Genomic DNA, 16,503 nt, shown 5'->3' with positions numbered 1-16,503 from the left:
CAATAGAAGTGATTGTTATAGGTATATAAGCTTGTTATATACTGGTATTACTATAACAATCACTTCTATTGTTTTCACTGCTGACGGCATCCAGATGAGCTGAAATATCCAGATGACGGCAGCTAAATATATTGTCTGTTTATATATATTCCACATTTTTAATGTCAGATCTACATTTAGTCATGGAATATTGTAATAAAAATGCTAAGTGATACCTTATATTCGTAAAAAAAAGCATGGCAATTTGTGCAACACATTTGTTCATATAATAAGTGATTCGATATGATTTCTATCAACATTAAGACACATTTCTGATTATATCAATTCAAACAAGCCGATATAAGTTATAGCATATTTGACACAGCTACAGTAGATTTCTTATAACTTAATAGGCATTAGAACATTCCATATTGCAACACTGTTCAGAAAAAACTCTTATTAAAAATTCCCCTTCTTCGTTTGGCTCAAACGTAGATGGGACGATTAGATAGTTTCCTCGGGGTAATTTGAAGCGGCAACTGACCTCACGTAAATTTATAAAGGCTGGACTGCGAGCAACGGATGCATTGTACTTGAAGAAATTCATTCTAATTGGTTTACTCATCATGTCACGTTCGGTAACTCGATAAATGGCAAATCCAATGGTTAAACAGTCCATGCCCACATTTCGTCTCGAACGTCGATTTTTCTGCATTAATGCAACAATCAATGTGCACAGTCCGTCGTCGTCGTTTTCATCTGGTGTTTCAAGTGCAACAGTATACTGTGGATTTTGCCAAAATGTCTCCAAATAATTACGGCAGCCACCGGCTGTGGCACCCTGCACCCATGCACCTTCAAATACGGACATTTCCCATCGTTTTTTTCCACCACTTATCTGCTCCTCGGTCAGCGAGTCAGGGCTAAGATTGCAAATTTCAACCCGATCAAAATATTTCATCCAATCTTGGAAACTCATCCAAAACTCGCCATCATGATCAAAAGTCAATCCGATTCTCTCTTTTTCATGGTCCGGAATATATCGCCACTCTGTGTAAACACATTGACACATTATAAAAGGTGTGATTATCATTTCAAAATACTATCAACATACCAGGTGATGAATCGCTCCAAGGTCCGTTCCATTCTGCGTCGTTTCCCCAAGGATTTCGTATGCGCAACTTTGATGAGTAAACATAGTGTTGATACAAAATTGAATTCCGCAAAAAAATCAATGTATTTCATTCTTACCATTGGTATTTTTCCCGATTTATTTGGCGTTGAAATATCCATGAGTTCAATTTTAGTAATTGAATATGCGTGACCTTTTATCAAGCCTTCGCGTGTTTCTGCTTCAAAAACGGAAGGGTCAGGTTCAATTGAGCAAGCCATCATTGAGTTTCGTTCGTAGCCTTTCAACAAAATATTAAATAAATTCGGTGGCGCTTCACTTAAGTCATACATTTCAGTTACGCCACCAGTGAAATCTTCCATAGCCTCGCATGTTGTACCACCCTTCAAAGCCTCGTATGACCCGTGTAATTTTGCGTAGGCTTTTTCTAGCAATGCGCTCCAAAATTCATTCTGCTCGGTTGATCGCATATATAGCAGTTCTCCACGATATGTCGGTAGTAGGTCATCAATGACCACATCGACCCATTTACCATATTGCCAAAATCTAAAATGTTTAGGTTGCAATGTGACCTTTTTACTTGGTATTTGCATTCAAAATTGTGTATACCTGAAGTGAAATATTCCAGCATAATTATCTTCAAAGTCCTGATCATCGGGAACAACTCGGAAAAACATTTTTGGGTTTTGAGTCAAATTTGCTGTGGCCGCTAGTAGCCAACAATCACCCAATTCACCTTGTTGCACATCGAATCGCGAAAATCCTTCAACGAAAAACTGAGGATCGTGAGCTATTTCACTGGGGCGTAGCCATTCAACTCGACGATCCATTCGTCGCGAAAATTGCAGAGATGAATCAATCGGCGGAAATTCGGAGTCTTCAAACAGTGTTCCATTCTCCAAACAATAATCCCGCAAAGTAGTATAGTCTTGCTCACTACGTGGACCTCTTCCTCTCTCACTCAACTATTAATTCAGTTGTAAATTTAAATTGATTATTCAAGGTTGTTAATTAAATATTAATTTGGTTTAATTGATTATTATCTTCTTTAGTGATCGCATGAGAATGCAAAATTATTGCAACATTGTCATAAAGCATGCGCCACTTCAGCGATATAATATTTAATTTGGGTTGATGCGACAATGGTTGACCGCAGTTGCTCATATTGTGTTTTAGTTCATTGAACTTGATGCATGACACGTTCGTCATTTTCAAAATTCCCAAAATTGATGAATTAGTCGCAATACTTAATCACCTTCAGATCAGGTTCAATTGAAACCAATTCATAAATCTTGCATTTTGATTGAAATGAGTTTTATCTGGATGAAATGATTTGGTCTTACAACGTAAAAAAATGTTATTGTTCTTATTTATTTTGTGCTCAAAATTCGGTCCGCCCACACAAAATTCCAAACATATCTACAGAATTTGCCGTAAAAAAATGATAATGACCTATGTCAACATCAACGGCATCAGACTAAACGTAAATTTGAAAAAAAATTGAGTTTTTTTTTTCGAAGACGTAATAATAAACAACGATTTCAAATGAAAAAACATGAGTTGGCGCTTCAAATCCAGTTAATGAATCATTTTTGCTCCTTTTTTGCAAATGGCTTTAGCAACAGCGGAAAAACCAGCCGTACAAATACTGACTATAAGCGAATGTCACATGAACGCTTCAACCTACATATGTATTTGCATATATGACATCTGAACGTATGAACGCGCCCAATACATGCATACACATACGCATGTGACATTTGTGTATTGTGAGGCTGATCATGTTTTTTTACACGGAAAAAAATGAATCAGATTCAAAAGACTATAACTTACCGATGGATAACCAAACGAATAAATCGGCATATCTTCATCTGGTACAATAATGGCTTGACAAGGGATTTCCACTTGTTTTTCGACTGGACTATCGTTAGCAGGTGTAGAATGTGTACAACCATCAGTCAAATCATTTTGTAAGGCCCAACCAATCGATGGACCGCTTGGTTGAGTGATTGCTTGCGGTTTTTGTTCATTTGGTATATGGCATGCTGTTATATTCGGAGCGAATCCATACGATAAGCGAGCGCTGTCATAATGATTGGTGGAGCCTGGTAATGGAGGCATTTGAAATGGATTTGAAAATGCTTGAAATCCTGGATATAAATTGGTGGTGCTTGGTGGAACAGCCCTGTTATCTGGTTGTTGAGATGGATAACTTAATGCCGATGTATTTTGCCATCCTAAAACAGGTTCACGTATAATTAAGATTAATTGATGACTCATCATGAATTAAAAAAAAAAAAAAAACAATATATTTTTTTCTAATTTTATCCTTACCTAGTCCATTTTGATGATAGTTTTTCGGATATTTTGTGAACGACATTCTAGCAGAAAAAATTAGACGTTACTCTCTTATTTCACGGTTTTGGAAAATAGGGTTTGTTTTTTCTTTGTCAGAATACGTGACTTGGGAATTCCTGTGGTTTTTGGATATGTTTACAAGTATGACAACAAACGACTAGAAAGAAATACAAGACGAGACTGACAGCTTGTTGACATTAGCCTATACTATTATACAGACATAATATGTCAAATAAACCATAAAATCACGAATCCGGTGTTTGACAAAATTGACACTGTTATTTTGTTATTGTCAAATAATAAGTTTGCAGCAAATTTATTTTTTAAGGGGATCAAATCCCTATCAAAAGTCACAACTTTTTCATAATTTCTCCTATTATTTTGATTTATGTTTTCAGAGTGTATCTACCGAATGTTATTTCTAATAAAAAGGCATGTTCACATAAAAGACAAAGATAAGAACATAAAACAAAAAAAAAAAAAGAAAACATCGTATATTATGAAGCATAGATTCGTGTTGCCCGATGAATATTCAAAAGTAAATAAAATGTCAGCATACCAATAGTCTCCTGATTATAGTGCGCACAGAGACTTCTGTCACATTGTATTTTAGTTTATCAACATATAAACACTTGAACACAGTCGAAGCGAACATTACAAATTATTATTATTATTGTTGTTGTTTTTGGTGTACGCAGTTAAGTCGCTTAAAATACATTTGGTGAAATACGTAGATTCAGTTTGTGTACATCGTGCAGTGACAAATCTACATAATGGACGACACATTTGATGAATCATTAGAATTTTCGGATTCGGATTCTGAAGAAATGCCACTTAAAGATGCTACTTATGAGGCATTGAATATTGAAGAAATCACTCACAAAATGAATCAAAAAATCGAAGAAGTTGTTTCCACAACTGGGGTAATTGAAAATAATTTTTTTTTTTATTAATTTCTGCAAAACATAAAATATTATTAATAAAATTAAAATAATTTATATGGAAACAATAACATGTCATTAGATGCCAGCAACAGTTGCACGAATTGCATTGGGCTACTGCGATTGGAATAAAATGGTTTTGCTCGAAAAATACACAGATGATCAGCAAAAGTTTTTTGATAATGCGAACATCAAGAATCCATTTCTTGAGGTAGAAGAAGATGAAAAACGACGAAAAACTGACTGTTTAACATGTTTCGAACAATTACCGTCAGATGTAAGTGTCACAATCACTTTCTTTGTTCTCGTTTTTTTTGTTTTTGTTTTTTTTTTTTTGGAATGCATAAACGATAACACTTTTATTTAGAATCTCTTGTTCCAGAATGTATACTCAACGAATAATAAAAATGTTTTTTTTTTTTTTTTTTTTGCAGATGATTGTCAGTTTGAGTTGCAAACATAATTTCTGCTCAGACTGTTGGTCACAATATTTAACGATGAAAATCAATGAAGGTGCTGAGTCGATTGCTTGCCAACAACTCAAATGCGGTATCACAGTTGATGATGATACAATAACTCAGATTCTGACCGATGAAAAAATAAAAGATAGATACAAACGTCTATGTGTTAATAGTTTCGTCCGGGTATGTAGAGTATAATTTTTATAACTTTAGATTTTCACATTCGTCATAAAATTAATGCAAATTCATCAATCACGAAATTATGTATTTTTTCGATTTTTTCATAGAACGATCCATTTTTGGAATGGTGTCCAGCTCCCGATTGCCAATATGCCATCGAAGCGAGTTTTACGCCGATTTATCGTTTAAACTGCACTTGTAAGTGCGGACATGGGTTCTGTTTCGAGTGCCGGAATTCTCATCATGAGCCCATTCCTTGTGACTTATATAAGATTTGGTTACAATATATGACAGATCCGACATACCAATACATGTCGAAAAACACCAAAGCATGTCCGAAATGCGGTTGTTTGATCGAAAAAAATATGGGCTGTTCATACATGGTTCGTTTTTCTTATCTTTGAATTTAAACATTAAAATATTCGTACCCCGTCATTTTACAATTTTAATTTTTTTTAAATTAAAGTTTTGTACACGATGTCGCACCGAATTTTGCTGGACTTGTTTCAAGAAATGTTTTGCTAACTGGAAACTTGGCCACGGCATGTGTAACACACCTAAAGATCAACGTCCAAAACAGCCTCAAACGAATACAATGGTCAGGTAAGCGACACCAAACATTTGCGTTAATTTTTATAGAAAAAGAAACAAAATCGATTTTAACTTATTGCAGATTCCAAAACTATAACAAACTCTACCTCGAACAAAAGAAATCTCTTGACGCTGAAAGAGATTTTGCGGCCAAAAAAATTGATCTCACAATTAAAAATCTGATACAAGAGGGCATTTTGCTATCTGAAGTAAGTGTAAAAATGAAAAGTGAATCCAAAATAGAATTAAAATCATGACTAATTTACGATTATTTTACAGATACAAATTTTACACAAAGGTTTGGACATTCTACTGTCATGTCGTCAGAATTTGATGCTGTCGTACGTATTCGCATATTTTGTGAAGGAGTGCAATCAAACAGCCATTTTTGAAGAAAACCAACGCGATTTGGGCGGTGCTGCCGACATTTTATCCGGCTATTTACAAATGGATTTCACGCCACAAAATGTGCTTGATATGAAAATAAAAATTTGGGACAAGTTTGAGTGAGTTGATTTTTGCTTTTGTTTTCAATGGCGTCGATGGTGATATTAATTTAAAGTTTACTTTTATCTAGATACTGTGATCAGCGTCAAAAGAAACTTCTAAGCCACATTCAAGAAGGCCTTGAGAAAGGGTGGTGGACCTTTTCTGAAAACGGATAATAGCCAGTAATACTTCTCCCTCCGATTTTGCGATAGAAAAAATACATTCTCTTTCTTTCTCATTTACAAACATGAAAAATGTTAATTATTATAAATTTATTTACAATAAATAATGAAATAATCAGTGCTTCATAAACGGATAGATATATCTGCTGAGCTGAGCGCTCAGCCAAACACACAAACATATCTGGCTGAGCGTTCATATATGAAACACGGGAAATAATACCTCTATTGAATCGTTAGAAAAGATATTTTATTTATAAATTACAAAGTTGAGAGACAATACATGCAATACAATAGTTGAATACATGCAGCCCATAGGTAGGAGATTGTCAACAACAAAAAATTTCAATAAAAAAAAAACACAACACGTTTTTTTATTTTTATTTCACTTTTAATTTATTCAATTGATCAGATGTTGAGATGTACAAAACCTGTTAAAGGTACATGTATTATACATGATAAATATGTATAGGTTTTTGTGTGTGGTAGATATTATTTAAGTGTGATTTTGTGTTTATGTACGTAAAAATATATAATAGTATTCAGAAATGTATGTGATTTTATTTTGACTCACGAGGAACTGTATGTTATCTCATGCTCAAAAATCGAAGTTCGCAATTTGTATAAATAGTAATGATGATTGGGCAACTTATTCCTGTCGAAAACACACATCAGTTTCATCAGTTTAAACGAGAACGTTGTATAGTCAACATCACCAATTAAAACAATTGTGGCGGAGTGTATTTTCTGCTAAAAATGTTCTTGATAGCGGTTATTTTGGGTGTTATCACTGTATTTTACACTTGGTTAAAATGGAATTATTCATATTGGAAAAGAAATAAGGTTCCAGGACCGGAGCCAAAACTTTTTGTCGGAAATATTGGCTCAACTTTTACATTCACAGAGCATTGGGGCGTCACAACAGCCAATTGGTATAAGTAAGTTTTGATTCAAAATCAGAGATACAGAACTGTTCGTGAACAAAGAAGTAAATAACATTTTTTTTTTAATTTTTCAAAGACAATTTTCAAATGAACCATACATCGGGTATTATAAAATGTTTAAACCAGCTGTTTTAATTCGTGATCCCGATTTGGTAAAAGATGTGATGATTACGAATTTCAATTCATTTCGTGACAATGATTTTGCGTTGAGCAAGAAATTTGATCCACTTTTTGCAACCAATCCATTTTTGACGCGTGATGAAGAATGGCGAGAGGGTCGAAAAATGATCTTGCCCGCATTCTCTCAAAGCAAAGTAACAAAAATACGCACAATAATGTGTTTAAGAAAAAAATATATGGAAATATTGTCGATGTTGATTTCAGATTAAAAGTATGATGCCAGTGATGAAAGGTGTTGGAACCGATTTTATTAAATTTCTCAAGTCATATCCGGCCAATACAGATTTCAACGCAAAACATGTAAATTCAATCGTGGAAAACTGTATATTCGAAATTTGTGATTTAAATTGTGAATTATCCACTTGGTGTTTAGATTGCAGTTCGATTTACAACAGAAAATGTTATAAAATGCACTTTTAGCATAAATCCAGGATGCTTCGATAAGAATGTGGAATCCGAATTCTTAAAAATAGGAAAAACTCTCTTTGAACCATCGTTTTGGGTCGGAATGAAATTTTTGGTCCACCCTATTTTACCGCAATGGGCTTTGGATCTTATTCCAATACCGTGAGTATTAGTTTGAGATTTAAAGAAAGCAAGCAAATCTTATCAATTTAGATTTGCGATAGATTTCTTCCATCGTCAATCGATCATTTGTTTCGAACGTTAGTCGGTACAAACAAAGCCTCTCGATCAAAAGACCTTCAAAGCTATGACATTCTACAAATATTTCTTCAACTACAACAAAAACACAGTAAAAACAACTAAATCATTGTCAATATGGTTGAATCTACATCTGAATCTACTCCTTTTTTTCGTACAGATTTTGATGACACGAGTTTAGCTGGCCATACTCTATCTTTGTTCATTGATGGTACGGAGACATCAAGCACTGCATTATCATATGCATTTTATGAATTGGCGTTGAATCCACATTGCCAAGATAAAGCTCTGAATGAAATAAAACAAACACTCGAAAAACATGATGGCACATTAACGGCCGAAGCTCTGCAGAGCATGATTTATATTGAAGGCATATTATTGGAAGCATTACGAAAACATCCAGCTCTGATTGTGTTGACAAAAGTATGTACAGAAAAGTACACATTACCAAAAACCAGTGAACAATCGGAACCGACCACTATTTATCCAGGCACCGTGGTAAACATTCCTTTGTTGGGAATTCATAGGTAATCTAATTAAAATTGTGAAAGATTTCGATTAACATTTTAATGCACGTTTCTTACACGTACAAACAGAGATTCAAAATATTACCCAGACCCAGATAAATTTGAACCGGAAAGATTTAATGAAGAAGAGCAACGTAATCGTCATAAGGGAACATATTTAGGTTTTGGCGAAGGACCTCGAATTTGTCTAGGCCAACGATTTGGAATCACACAAGCAAAGGTCGCATTAGTTCATATTATTCAAAATTTCCACATCAAATTGTCACCGAACCATAAGCCAATTGTAATCGACGCACAAACACTTTTATCACATCCAAAAGACGGAATTCTTATTCAACTTGAAGCTCGTTAATTGATTTGATTTGTATTATTTGTGCCACTTACGAAATGATATGGTTCAAAGGCGCTTTTTCATATGTATAATTATCAATTTGATTCGAGTGCCATGATTACTTCATATAGGGTGTGAATCATAATTATCAATTGTTCGTGACCTTGATTGTGTTAATAAAATATAATTGAAATAAATCGTTTAAATCAAGTATAAAACTTGTGCTTTCTTTTTCATGTACGATTCTATTAATAATTGACTATTTCGAAAGAAATTGACTGGAAATATAGATAACTTTAATCAATTTCAACTATTAATTGAACAACAATTTGACATTTTGCATTGTGGTTTTTGAAAGACCAGTGTAAATATCACTTATGAATTCGATTAGTTGACATTGTATTTATATATTTATGAACAGCTATAGCTGATGTACATAACAATGCTAATATTCATTAGTAACAGTAATTTGCGGGGAAAAAAGCGACAGAGAATAATGGCACTGTTCATGCTTCATTTACCCAACACACAGAATTAGACAAAAAAGATAAAGATGTATGATGAAATTGAAATCAAGCATGTAAATTTGAATTACATATAAAATATTTCGACAATTTCAAACAATGTAAATATATTACATGATGAGATTTTTTTCTTTCTGTTTGATGACTGAATGAACCAATAGATAGTGTTATAGAAAATAGATTTTTTCGAAGAGGAGTAACCATTTAGTTTAGAATTAATACCTCCAAAGCACAATGAATGATTTCTTCATTTAAATGTCGCCGCCTTTTGATTTAAAAGGAATAAAATATTTTACATTTTACGAGTAATAATTAATAATTCTTCAAAGCTCTATAATTATAAGGTAAATTTTCTGTCTTACCCTAACTAAACAATATAATCAACGTTGTTAAACGTTGTCGTGTCTTCCGATTTTTTGTAAATTTCGTTACATTAGTGATCAAATAAAAGCGCAACCAACATAACAATTCTCACAGAGTGTCCAGTTGAATAGTTCATGATAATGTTGTGAATTTGGAGGATTTATTTTTCTTAATCGTTGCCAATGAAAATCTGTGTAGCAAAATGGAAGTTATAAAATTAAATAAAAAACTTTTGAAAGTGTTTGGAATGTGTTTAAACGATGAAAATGCCACACAACGAGAGCGAACTATCAGCAAAATAATCAACTGGATGATGCTATCGATTTCACTATGTACAATTGGTGTCAGCATAGAATATATCGTTTCGCATTTTTCGGATACTGAAAGTGTTCTATTCGCTGTAATGCAAGTGTCTGCCAACACGGCATCGGGCGGAGGCTATTGGACATTTTACAATAATAAATACAAAGTATCGAAATTCCTGAATCAAATTGAAAATTTGGTTAAATTACGCACGTATTATTTCTTTAGTTTGAAATAGAATAAATGATTAATGAAGCACTCTTTGTAGGTATTTGTCAAAATCACGAATCAAGAGTTTTATACGAAAAGGCGGAAGTGAAATCCACTTTTGTTGCAAAGTGGCCTCTTATTGTTTTCATTGTGAACTACGATTTTGTGTTGATTTTTGCCACAACATATACGGTGATATTCGAAATGATTCCCGGCCGAAGTGATCCAGCCACATGGTACTCAATGTATAAATTGAGCTATCCATTTGATGTTCACACTTTGCATGGATATTTTGGTTACTTAATTATGGTGATCATAGCATTACACACTTATGCGATTTTGATAACAAGTCAAGTGGCTTTTTTCCTCGGTTCATCATTTTATCTGGATGCTTTTACTGAAAATTTCGACAAATTAATGCGCCAATTAAATCAAATCGAACAAAAACCAAAACAATCAATAAACACTGTAAAAGAGCGCCTATTTGATGGAGTTAAATTCAACATTCAAATTATTGAGTTTGTATTTTCGTTGAATATTTGGCACACACCATAAAATGTAGATTTTTTTTGCAGACTTTTTCATCAACTGAGTAGTATTGTGACGGGAATTATATTTTTCCAACTTTTATGTGGCGCCGTATTTTGTTCAACATCGATATATCAACTGGATTTGGTAAAGAATTTGATCATTTTGAACTAAATTAGAAATAGAATATTATCGCATATACGCTACGTTTTAACAGGCTTCTAAACATATCAATCCGGATTTTTTCATTTTGATATTTGCATCGACTGTGAGCATTGCAACAACATTGCCTTACTGCTACTATTCGGCGCACATTTCATTGCGGTTACAGTCGATTGGCGATAGTGCTTATCATACTTTCATTTGGTATGAATTTCCATGTCACATACAAAGATACCTCCTATTAATCATACAGAACTCAGAGCGTCCAAAGTTTTTTTCTGGATATGGATTTATTAACTGCTCGTTAGAAACATTTAAGAAGGTAAACATAAAGTTTTATTGAGTCATCTTATTCGATTAATCTTATTTAAATAGAATTATTTTCACATGTTTAACAGATCTTGAATACAACCGGTTCATATTATATTATGTTCAAAACTGTTATGAAACGTTGAAACTCATACCAACTACACACAATCTATAATTGAAAAGTGTTTTCAAAGCAAATACTTTAACGTAAGCTCAAGCAGACAACTTTAACCCTTAACCAGGCAAGTCAAAACACTAACGTTATCTAACAAGTGGGGCCTCTGAGGCCCGACGTACATTTTCCATGCAAATTCAATGAACAAAAATTGTTTTAACATAATAGATATTGAATTAAATATGTTTTTTGTAAAATATAACTTTTAAAATATAAAAAATGAAAAAAAATAATCAATATTTATTCCGAATCGGATGAATTTAAGTTTCAGTTCAGTAGTTGTTTAGTACAAATTTTGCACTTCATTTAAAAATTCTGATGACATTTTGTATGGAAAATGTACGTCCGGTAGTTGTTCAAACCTCAATACAGCGCTACTTCCCTAAGTTCCCTAACCAAATTCAAAACAACTTTTATCATCTATTGGTAAAAGGATGGTTCGGAGAAAAATTGTTAGTGGTGCTCACGTTGGAACAAAGAAATTCGTTTGCTTCCATCCTTTGTATGTCTTATTTTCGAGTTTTGCCCAATGGCAATTGTGGTGGCATTGAATAGGAAGTTGGGAGAGCTTTCCAACGAGGTATAACTTTCCACATGTTGTTTCTTATGTTTGAGCACATTGGTACTAGAAATATGGTGAATTTTTCGATTTTTTGAAATTTTTATAAAAATTCGGAGCGGACTCAAGGGAACTTCTTTGAAGCAAATTTCGTCAAAACTTTGCCAGGGATGGAGTTTAGTCCGATTTCATTGACATCGCCCAATTTCTGGGCCGTTGGTATAGTGAATTTGTATGCATGGTTAGCAAATCTAATTAAAACTGATTGCACCAATGTTCTCACATTTTTCGAAGCTATACCTTAGGCACTTACGCAGCGAATACATATTTTTGAGTGTTTAAAGTAAACATAAATTTTGACTTTTGGACGAAAATTTGACTCTTTTTCATGAGTATCACTCCAGGCATGACATTTTTGTCCATCAACCAAATACGCTCAAAATCTAATGATTTCCACAGCAATGAAACGACAACAACAATAACACATATTTTTACTGTCAAAATTTTGATGTCAAATGGTGTCGACATTGGTGACGGTATTTTGAAACAGACTGTGTAATCCATATTCATCGTATATGATCCTATGTAAAGTTCTATACTTGATCTAGTTCACATTGACGGTTCAAATCGTTTATGTCCACTAGCGTGGACATGGACTGTGTGTTTCTTCTGTTACATGTACGTTGTAATGAACAAGTATAGTAACATCGCGTCGTTCAAATAAATTTAAAACACACAACAACCATGCTCAAAACGGCTTGATTCGGGTTCTCTGGGCTCGAAAACGTCCAGAAAAAAGAGATGTCGTAAATTTTGACCTTACACACTAGGTAATCCCTTGAGTTTTACAGTGCAGATTTTTCGTTCAAAGTGAAACATGAGTTATTCAAAAATAAAGACTCGCTGTTCTAACTTTTAGACATGTCAATCATTTTGTGTTTGCATTTTAGAGGCGACGCAATAAATTTTTTTGTACATATTTGAGCGAACGCGTCAGTAAAAATTTATATCAGAACATTTTTAGATTTACAGTATTGCGTCACAGTGGGAACTTCGAAAGAGGTGATTTGTACTTATATTTTATCACGCAAATAATAAAATATTTGTGCATAAATTGAGTTTTTTATTGTTTTGAACATTTGAAATTGCTACTCAAATTGGAGCCGAAGTACCTATTACTTTTCCAAGGAAAGGTAATGTATTAGGCCAAAAAATTAAAGTCACCCCAAAACATGTTTTCTATGCATATTTCATGTAGAAAACATGATTGGAGGCGATTTTGGGGCATTAATGTTACTCGCTGTGTGTGATGTCCGGTGTGTCCTGTATCCTGTCCGCAAATTATTTTAATTTTGCATGATAGTTCATCACACAAAAATTTTTCAAAATCTTATTTTACTGGATGGTTGGGGACTGCGAGGAGTACATCTGGTCACATTTTGAGCGACATTGGTTTACCGTTGTAAAGTGTGGAGCCATAGGGGTATCCATTCATTAAATGGCATTGAAAATACCAATTTTTCCACGATAACACTTTTCCAAGAGACGGTATTCAAAATCTGACTCTACTACATGATTCGGGACCACGTGAAGTACATCTGGTCAAATTTTCAGCGATATTGAATAATAGGTGTAAAATGGAACTCTTCTTCCAAAAACTCGATTCAAATTCTGACTTTGCAGGATGATTAGTGACTGCTAGGAGACGAGCTGATTAGTTTTTGAGCAATATCTGTTGATCGGTGTAATTTTTGGTCCGAACAGAGTACCAGAGCTGGGCACGAACAGTCGGTCGTTCGTTCGTAAGTAGAAATCGTCGGTATGAACTCCAATACATTTTTTGTTATTAGTGCTGCTTCTTCTTTTTCTCACTATGGGCGCAACCATTTTCAAGCTAAAAGTCAAATGGATGCGTTTAATGAAACGTCAAAATGCGCGTATGGCTAATTTGTTCTAAACGTGTATCTGTAGTTGAGTTTGAAGTTAATGTGTGAATAATCAAATAAATAGTACTTTTTGTATTAAAAATAAGAAGAATAAAATTAGCTGTGTAAAATTTTATCGGCGCCTATACAAGTCGATTAAAAAAAACTGTAAATGGAATACTGCACAATAAGCCAAGAAAACGAATAATTTTATCGGCACAGAATATTTTTGCAGCCGACAGAAATATCTTTTGCCACAATATTGCTATTAGTTGCAAACAAATTATTAAACATATTTTTCGACTTTACTTTATTTTATTTTTTCTTACCTAGAATAACTGTAATCCAGAAATATATGATTTCTTTCGTCCTGCATTGTATTCACAAACTTTGTTCACAAGCAAATGTTTTCATTTCAACATTGCGTGTGGTACTATTTAGTACTTTGCATTTTTGATATTCCATTAAACGCACTTATGTAAAAATGAATATGCCAATATGGCTGCACCCATAGTGTAAATAAGAAGAAGCAGTGTCTATTTAGCAACTGCATACCGGTGGTAGAAATAATACTTTTTTGTGATAGGTCGTTCGTTCATTGAAGTTAGTAATGGTCGGTCGGTGGTTCGTACAAATTTAAATGTTCGTTTGTGCGATCGAACACCGAACACGTCCGCACGTTCGGTTGTTCGGAGAAAAAAAAAACAATATATTTGCTTGAGATTTGGAAGTGAATTTTAAAACGTTTGAATTTATTGAATTTTTTATTAATTTAATTATTTGCGAATATTTTGAACGCCAATCTTACAAAATAAATTACCACTATAAAAAACATTTCAAAATTTATTTATTTTTACTTTACTAAAGATTTTTTTTCGAATTGAAAAAATTCTTTAAAAATGAAAAAAATTCTATAAAGGAAATCCTATATCAAGTTTAGGGTATGTAAAAATCTGAAAAAATCACCAAAAAATGTGGATTTTGTATGGGAGCCATATTTTATGGTATTGTTATGACGTGAAACTTTGCACAGGCTATTTAATTCACATGAAAATAACATTCTGAAAGTTTGAAGAAATTCCGAATTATGTATTTTGGTAAGAAAAGGAGATTCACAAGTTTTCACGGTGATTAAGTAACAATAAATATTGATTTAGTGCATTTTGTTGACTTAAAAATATATAATCCCAACAAGTTTAAAGAAATTTCAATACGTATTGGGGGTGCCTCCCATACAAAAATTTTCGATTTTTGGCCCAAAAACGAAAATTTTGTTTGGAGGTACCCCTGATTTTTTTGGAATTTCTTCAAACTTTTTTGTGTTTTTCTTAAATTTTCCCAATATTTTTGGCAGAAAATGAATTTCATATAGTAGAATCAAAAAGAAATACAAAAAATCTCACTTAACTAAATAAATTAACAATGACAATGTTCATTGTTCATTGAATACCTAGGGGGGAGACACAAACGATTAAACCATGATTCCAATATATAAACACTAATCCTACTATTCCACCAATCCGTCATTTCATTGTCAAATATGATGTCACATTTCGCCGCTATTCACTTTGTTGAAAACTTATTTATCTACACTGGAGTATAACCTTTTGTTATTGATAATTCAAATGATTTTTTTCATCAATAAAATTTTGAGAAAGTGTATCTATTGTTTTGTAAATTTATATTCGACTTTTAAACTATAAAATATTTCAAAAAGAACAAATTACTATCTCAAAAAAAGTTCAATGCTTTGACCAAATTCTTTACTATCGATTACAAAAACATTGAATCTAACCCATTTTCGCTATTCCATACATGGCATTAGTGAATCTAGCTACTGAATTGTCTATTCCACTTTAATTTCTCGAATTTTTCACTAAAAGTCTAATCCAATTCCACGTGTCTACCCCCTAGTTGAATACAGATGTTTTTGCATTTTCATTTTCTGTGAATTTTCTAGAATTACAATTTCATTTTAGAAGTGTTTTCCTTCTGGTAGTTTCAGTTTACAGATGTCTCAGATGACCGCAGCTCGATTAACTGGGTTTGACATCGATAGTAGTGATCCCTCGTGTGTTTTTTAGAACTATGTACTTAACAGCGATCGAATGGAACACGAATTATTTAAATACATACCTAAAACTTTTAAACTTACAAACCAAAATATTTCCGGAAAAATCTGGATTATAATAACTAAATAAGTGTTATGCGATAATATATTGGAATATAATGTATTTATATTTTTCTCGTTTGATGATAAATTCTAATTTTGTACATTTTTTATAGAAATAAAAATATCGATAAAATGAACAAATCTTAAAATTATATTTCACGTATAAATACTTAGAACACTCTTTCAGGGACATTTTACGAACGTTGTAATTTTTATAACTCAATCGCGGAGCCCGATCATGGTATAGGATTTCCTATATAAAACTTGTAACTAACAACACCTCTAATGCGTATTCCGAGTACTAATTGACGTTTGTG

General features: G+C 33.1%; 4 protein-coding genes across 4 annotated transcripts; 3 read left to right on the top strand and 1 right to left on the bottom strand.

Annotated features, from left to right (window-relative positions):
- Positions 1-55: 55 nt before the first annotated feature.
- Positions 56-3,640, bottom strand: LOC116348692 (calpain-B-like). Its single transcript, XM_031779759.1, has 6 exons — positions 3,446-3,640; positions 2,945-3,348; positions 1,721-2,076; positions 1,231-1,657; positions 1,094-1,160; positions 56-1,029 (listed from the first exon to the last, which is right to left on the bottom strand). Exons 1-6 carry the CDS (start codon positions 3,489-3,491, stop codon positions 386-388), a joined length of 1,944 nt encoding a protein of 647 aa, XP_031635619.1. The 5' UTR covers positions 3,492-3,640; the 3' UTR covers positions 56-385.
- A 362-nt stretch (positions 3,641-4,002) lies between these two features.
- LOC116348689 (potential E3 ubiquitin-protein ligase ariadne-1-like) lies at positions 4,003-6,677 on the top strand. The gene is made up of 8 exons (XM_031779756.1): positions 4,003-4,392; positions 4,493-4,687; positions 4,845-5,054; positions 5,159-5,434; positions 5,518-5,654; positions 5,725-5,851; positions 5,922-6,148; positions 6,220-6,677. Exons 1-8 carry the CDS (start codon positions 4,243-4,245, stop codon positions 6,305-6,307), a joined length of 1,410 nt encoding a protein of 469 aa, XP_031635616.1. The 5' UTR covers positions 4,003-4,242; the 3' UTR covers positions 6,308-6,677.
- Positions 6,678-6,959: 282 nt separating this feature from the next.
- LOC116348691 (cytochrome P450 6B1-like) lies at positions 6,960-9,173 on the top strand. The gene is made up of 7 exons (XM_031779758.1): positions 6,960-7,248; positions 7,331-7,568; positions 7,639-7,734; positions 7,808-8,001; positions 8,064-8,188; positions 8,258-8,624; positions 8,694-9,173. The coding sequence occupies exons 1-7, from the start codon at positions 7,067-7,069 to the stop codon at positions 8,974-8,976; spliced, it is 1,485 nt and encodes a 494-aa protein (XP_031635618.1). The 5' UTR covers positions 6,960-7,066; the 3' UTR covers positions 8,977-9,173.
- Positions 9,174-9,922: 749 nt separating this feature from the next.
- LOC116348690 (odorant receptor 43b-like) lies at positions 9,923-11,500 on the top strand. The gene is made up of 5 exons (XM_031779757.1): positions 9,923-10,354; positions 10,414-10,873; positions 10,931-11,030; positions 11,101-11,367; positions 11,444-11,500. Exons 1-5 carry the CDS (start codon positions 10,045-10,047, stop codon positions 11,498-11,500), a joined length of 1,194 nt encoding a protein of 397 aa, XP_031635617.1. The 5' UTR covers positions 9,923-10,044.
- Positions 11,501-16,503: the final 5,003 nt, after the last annotated feature.

This window comes from Contarinia nasturtii, unplaced genomic scaffold (assembly GCF_009176525.2).
Source record: "Contarinia nasturtii isolate CC-2019 unplaced genomic scaffold, AAFC_CNas_1.1 Cnas_scaffold_2633, whole genome shotgun sequence".
Taxonomy (NCBI): domain Eukaryota; kingdom Metazoa; phylum Arthropoda; class Insecta; order Diptera; family Cecidomyiidae; genus Contarinia; species Contarinia nasturtii.
This window is presented reverse-complemented; position numbering and strand designations above follow the sequence as displayed.

What these genes read in the sequence shown, in the direction of transcription:
- LOC116348692 (XM_031779759.1), bottom strand. Translation starts at nt 3,491, where the DNA reads ATGTCGTTCACAAAATATCCGAAAAACTATCATCAAAATGGACTAG. An exon ending in CTATCATCAAAATGGACTAG is followed by an intron (nt 3,349 to 3,445) that starts GTAAGGATAAAA and finishes AACCTGTTTTAG; the next exon opens with GATGGCAAAATACATCGGCA. An exon ending in AATCGGGAAAAATACCAATG is followed by an intron (nt 1,161 to 1,230) that starts GTAAGAATGAAA and finishes TACTCATCAAAG; the next exon opens with TTGCGCATACGAAATCCTTG.
- LOC116348690 (XM_031779757.1), top strand. Translation starts at nt 10,045, where the DNA reads ATGGAAGTTATAAAATTAAATAAAAAACTTTTGAAAGTGTTTGGAATG. An exon ending in TGAAAATTTGGTTAAATTAC is followed by an intron (nt 10,355 to 10,413) that starts GCACGTATTATT and finishes CACTCTTTGTAG; the next exon opens with GTATTTGTCAAAATCACGAA. An exon ending in TTCAACATTCAAATTATTGA is followed by an intron (nt 10,874 to 10,930) that starts GTTTGTATTTTC and finishes TTTTTTTTGCAG; the next exon opens with ACTTTTTCATCAACTGAGTA.
- LOC116348691 (XM_031779758.1), top strand. Translation starts at nt 7,067, where the DNA reads ATGTTCTTGATAGCGGTTATTTTGGGTGTTATCACTGTATTTTACACT. An exon ending in CAGATTTCAACGCAAAACAT is followed by an intron (nt 7,735 to 7,807) that starts GTAAATTCAATC and finishes CTTGGTGTTTAG; the next exon opens with ATTGCAGTTCGATTTACAAC. An exon ending in TTGGATCTTATTCCAATACC is followed by an intron (nt 8,002 to 8,063) that starts GTGAGTATTAGT and finishes GATTTGCGATAG; the next exon opens with ATTTCTTCCATCGTCAATCG.
- LOC116348689 (XM_031779756.1), top strand. Translation starts at nt 4,243, where the DNA reads ATGGACGACACATTTGATGAATCATTAGAATTTTCGGATTCGGATTCT. An exon ending in GTGTTAATAGTTTCGTCCGG is followed by an intron (nt 5,055 to 5,158) that starts GTATGTAGAGTA and finishes ATTTTTTCATAG; the next exon opens with AACGATCCATTTTTGGAATG. An exon ending in ATATGGGCTGTTCATACATG is followed by an intron (nt 5,435 to 5,517) that starts GTTCGTTTTTCT and finishes TTTAAATTAAAG; the next exon opens with TTTTGTACACGATGTCGCAC.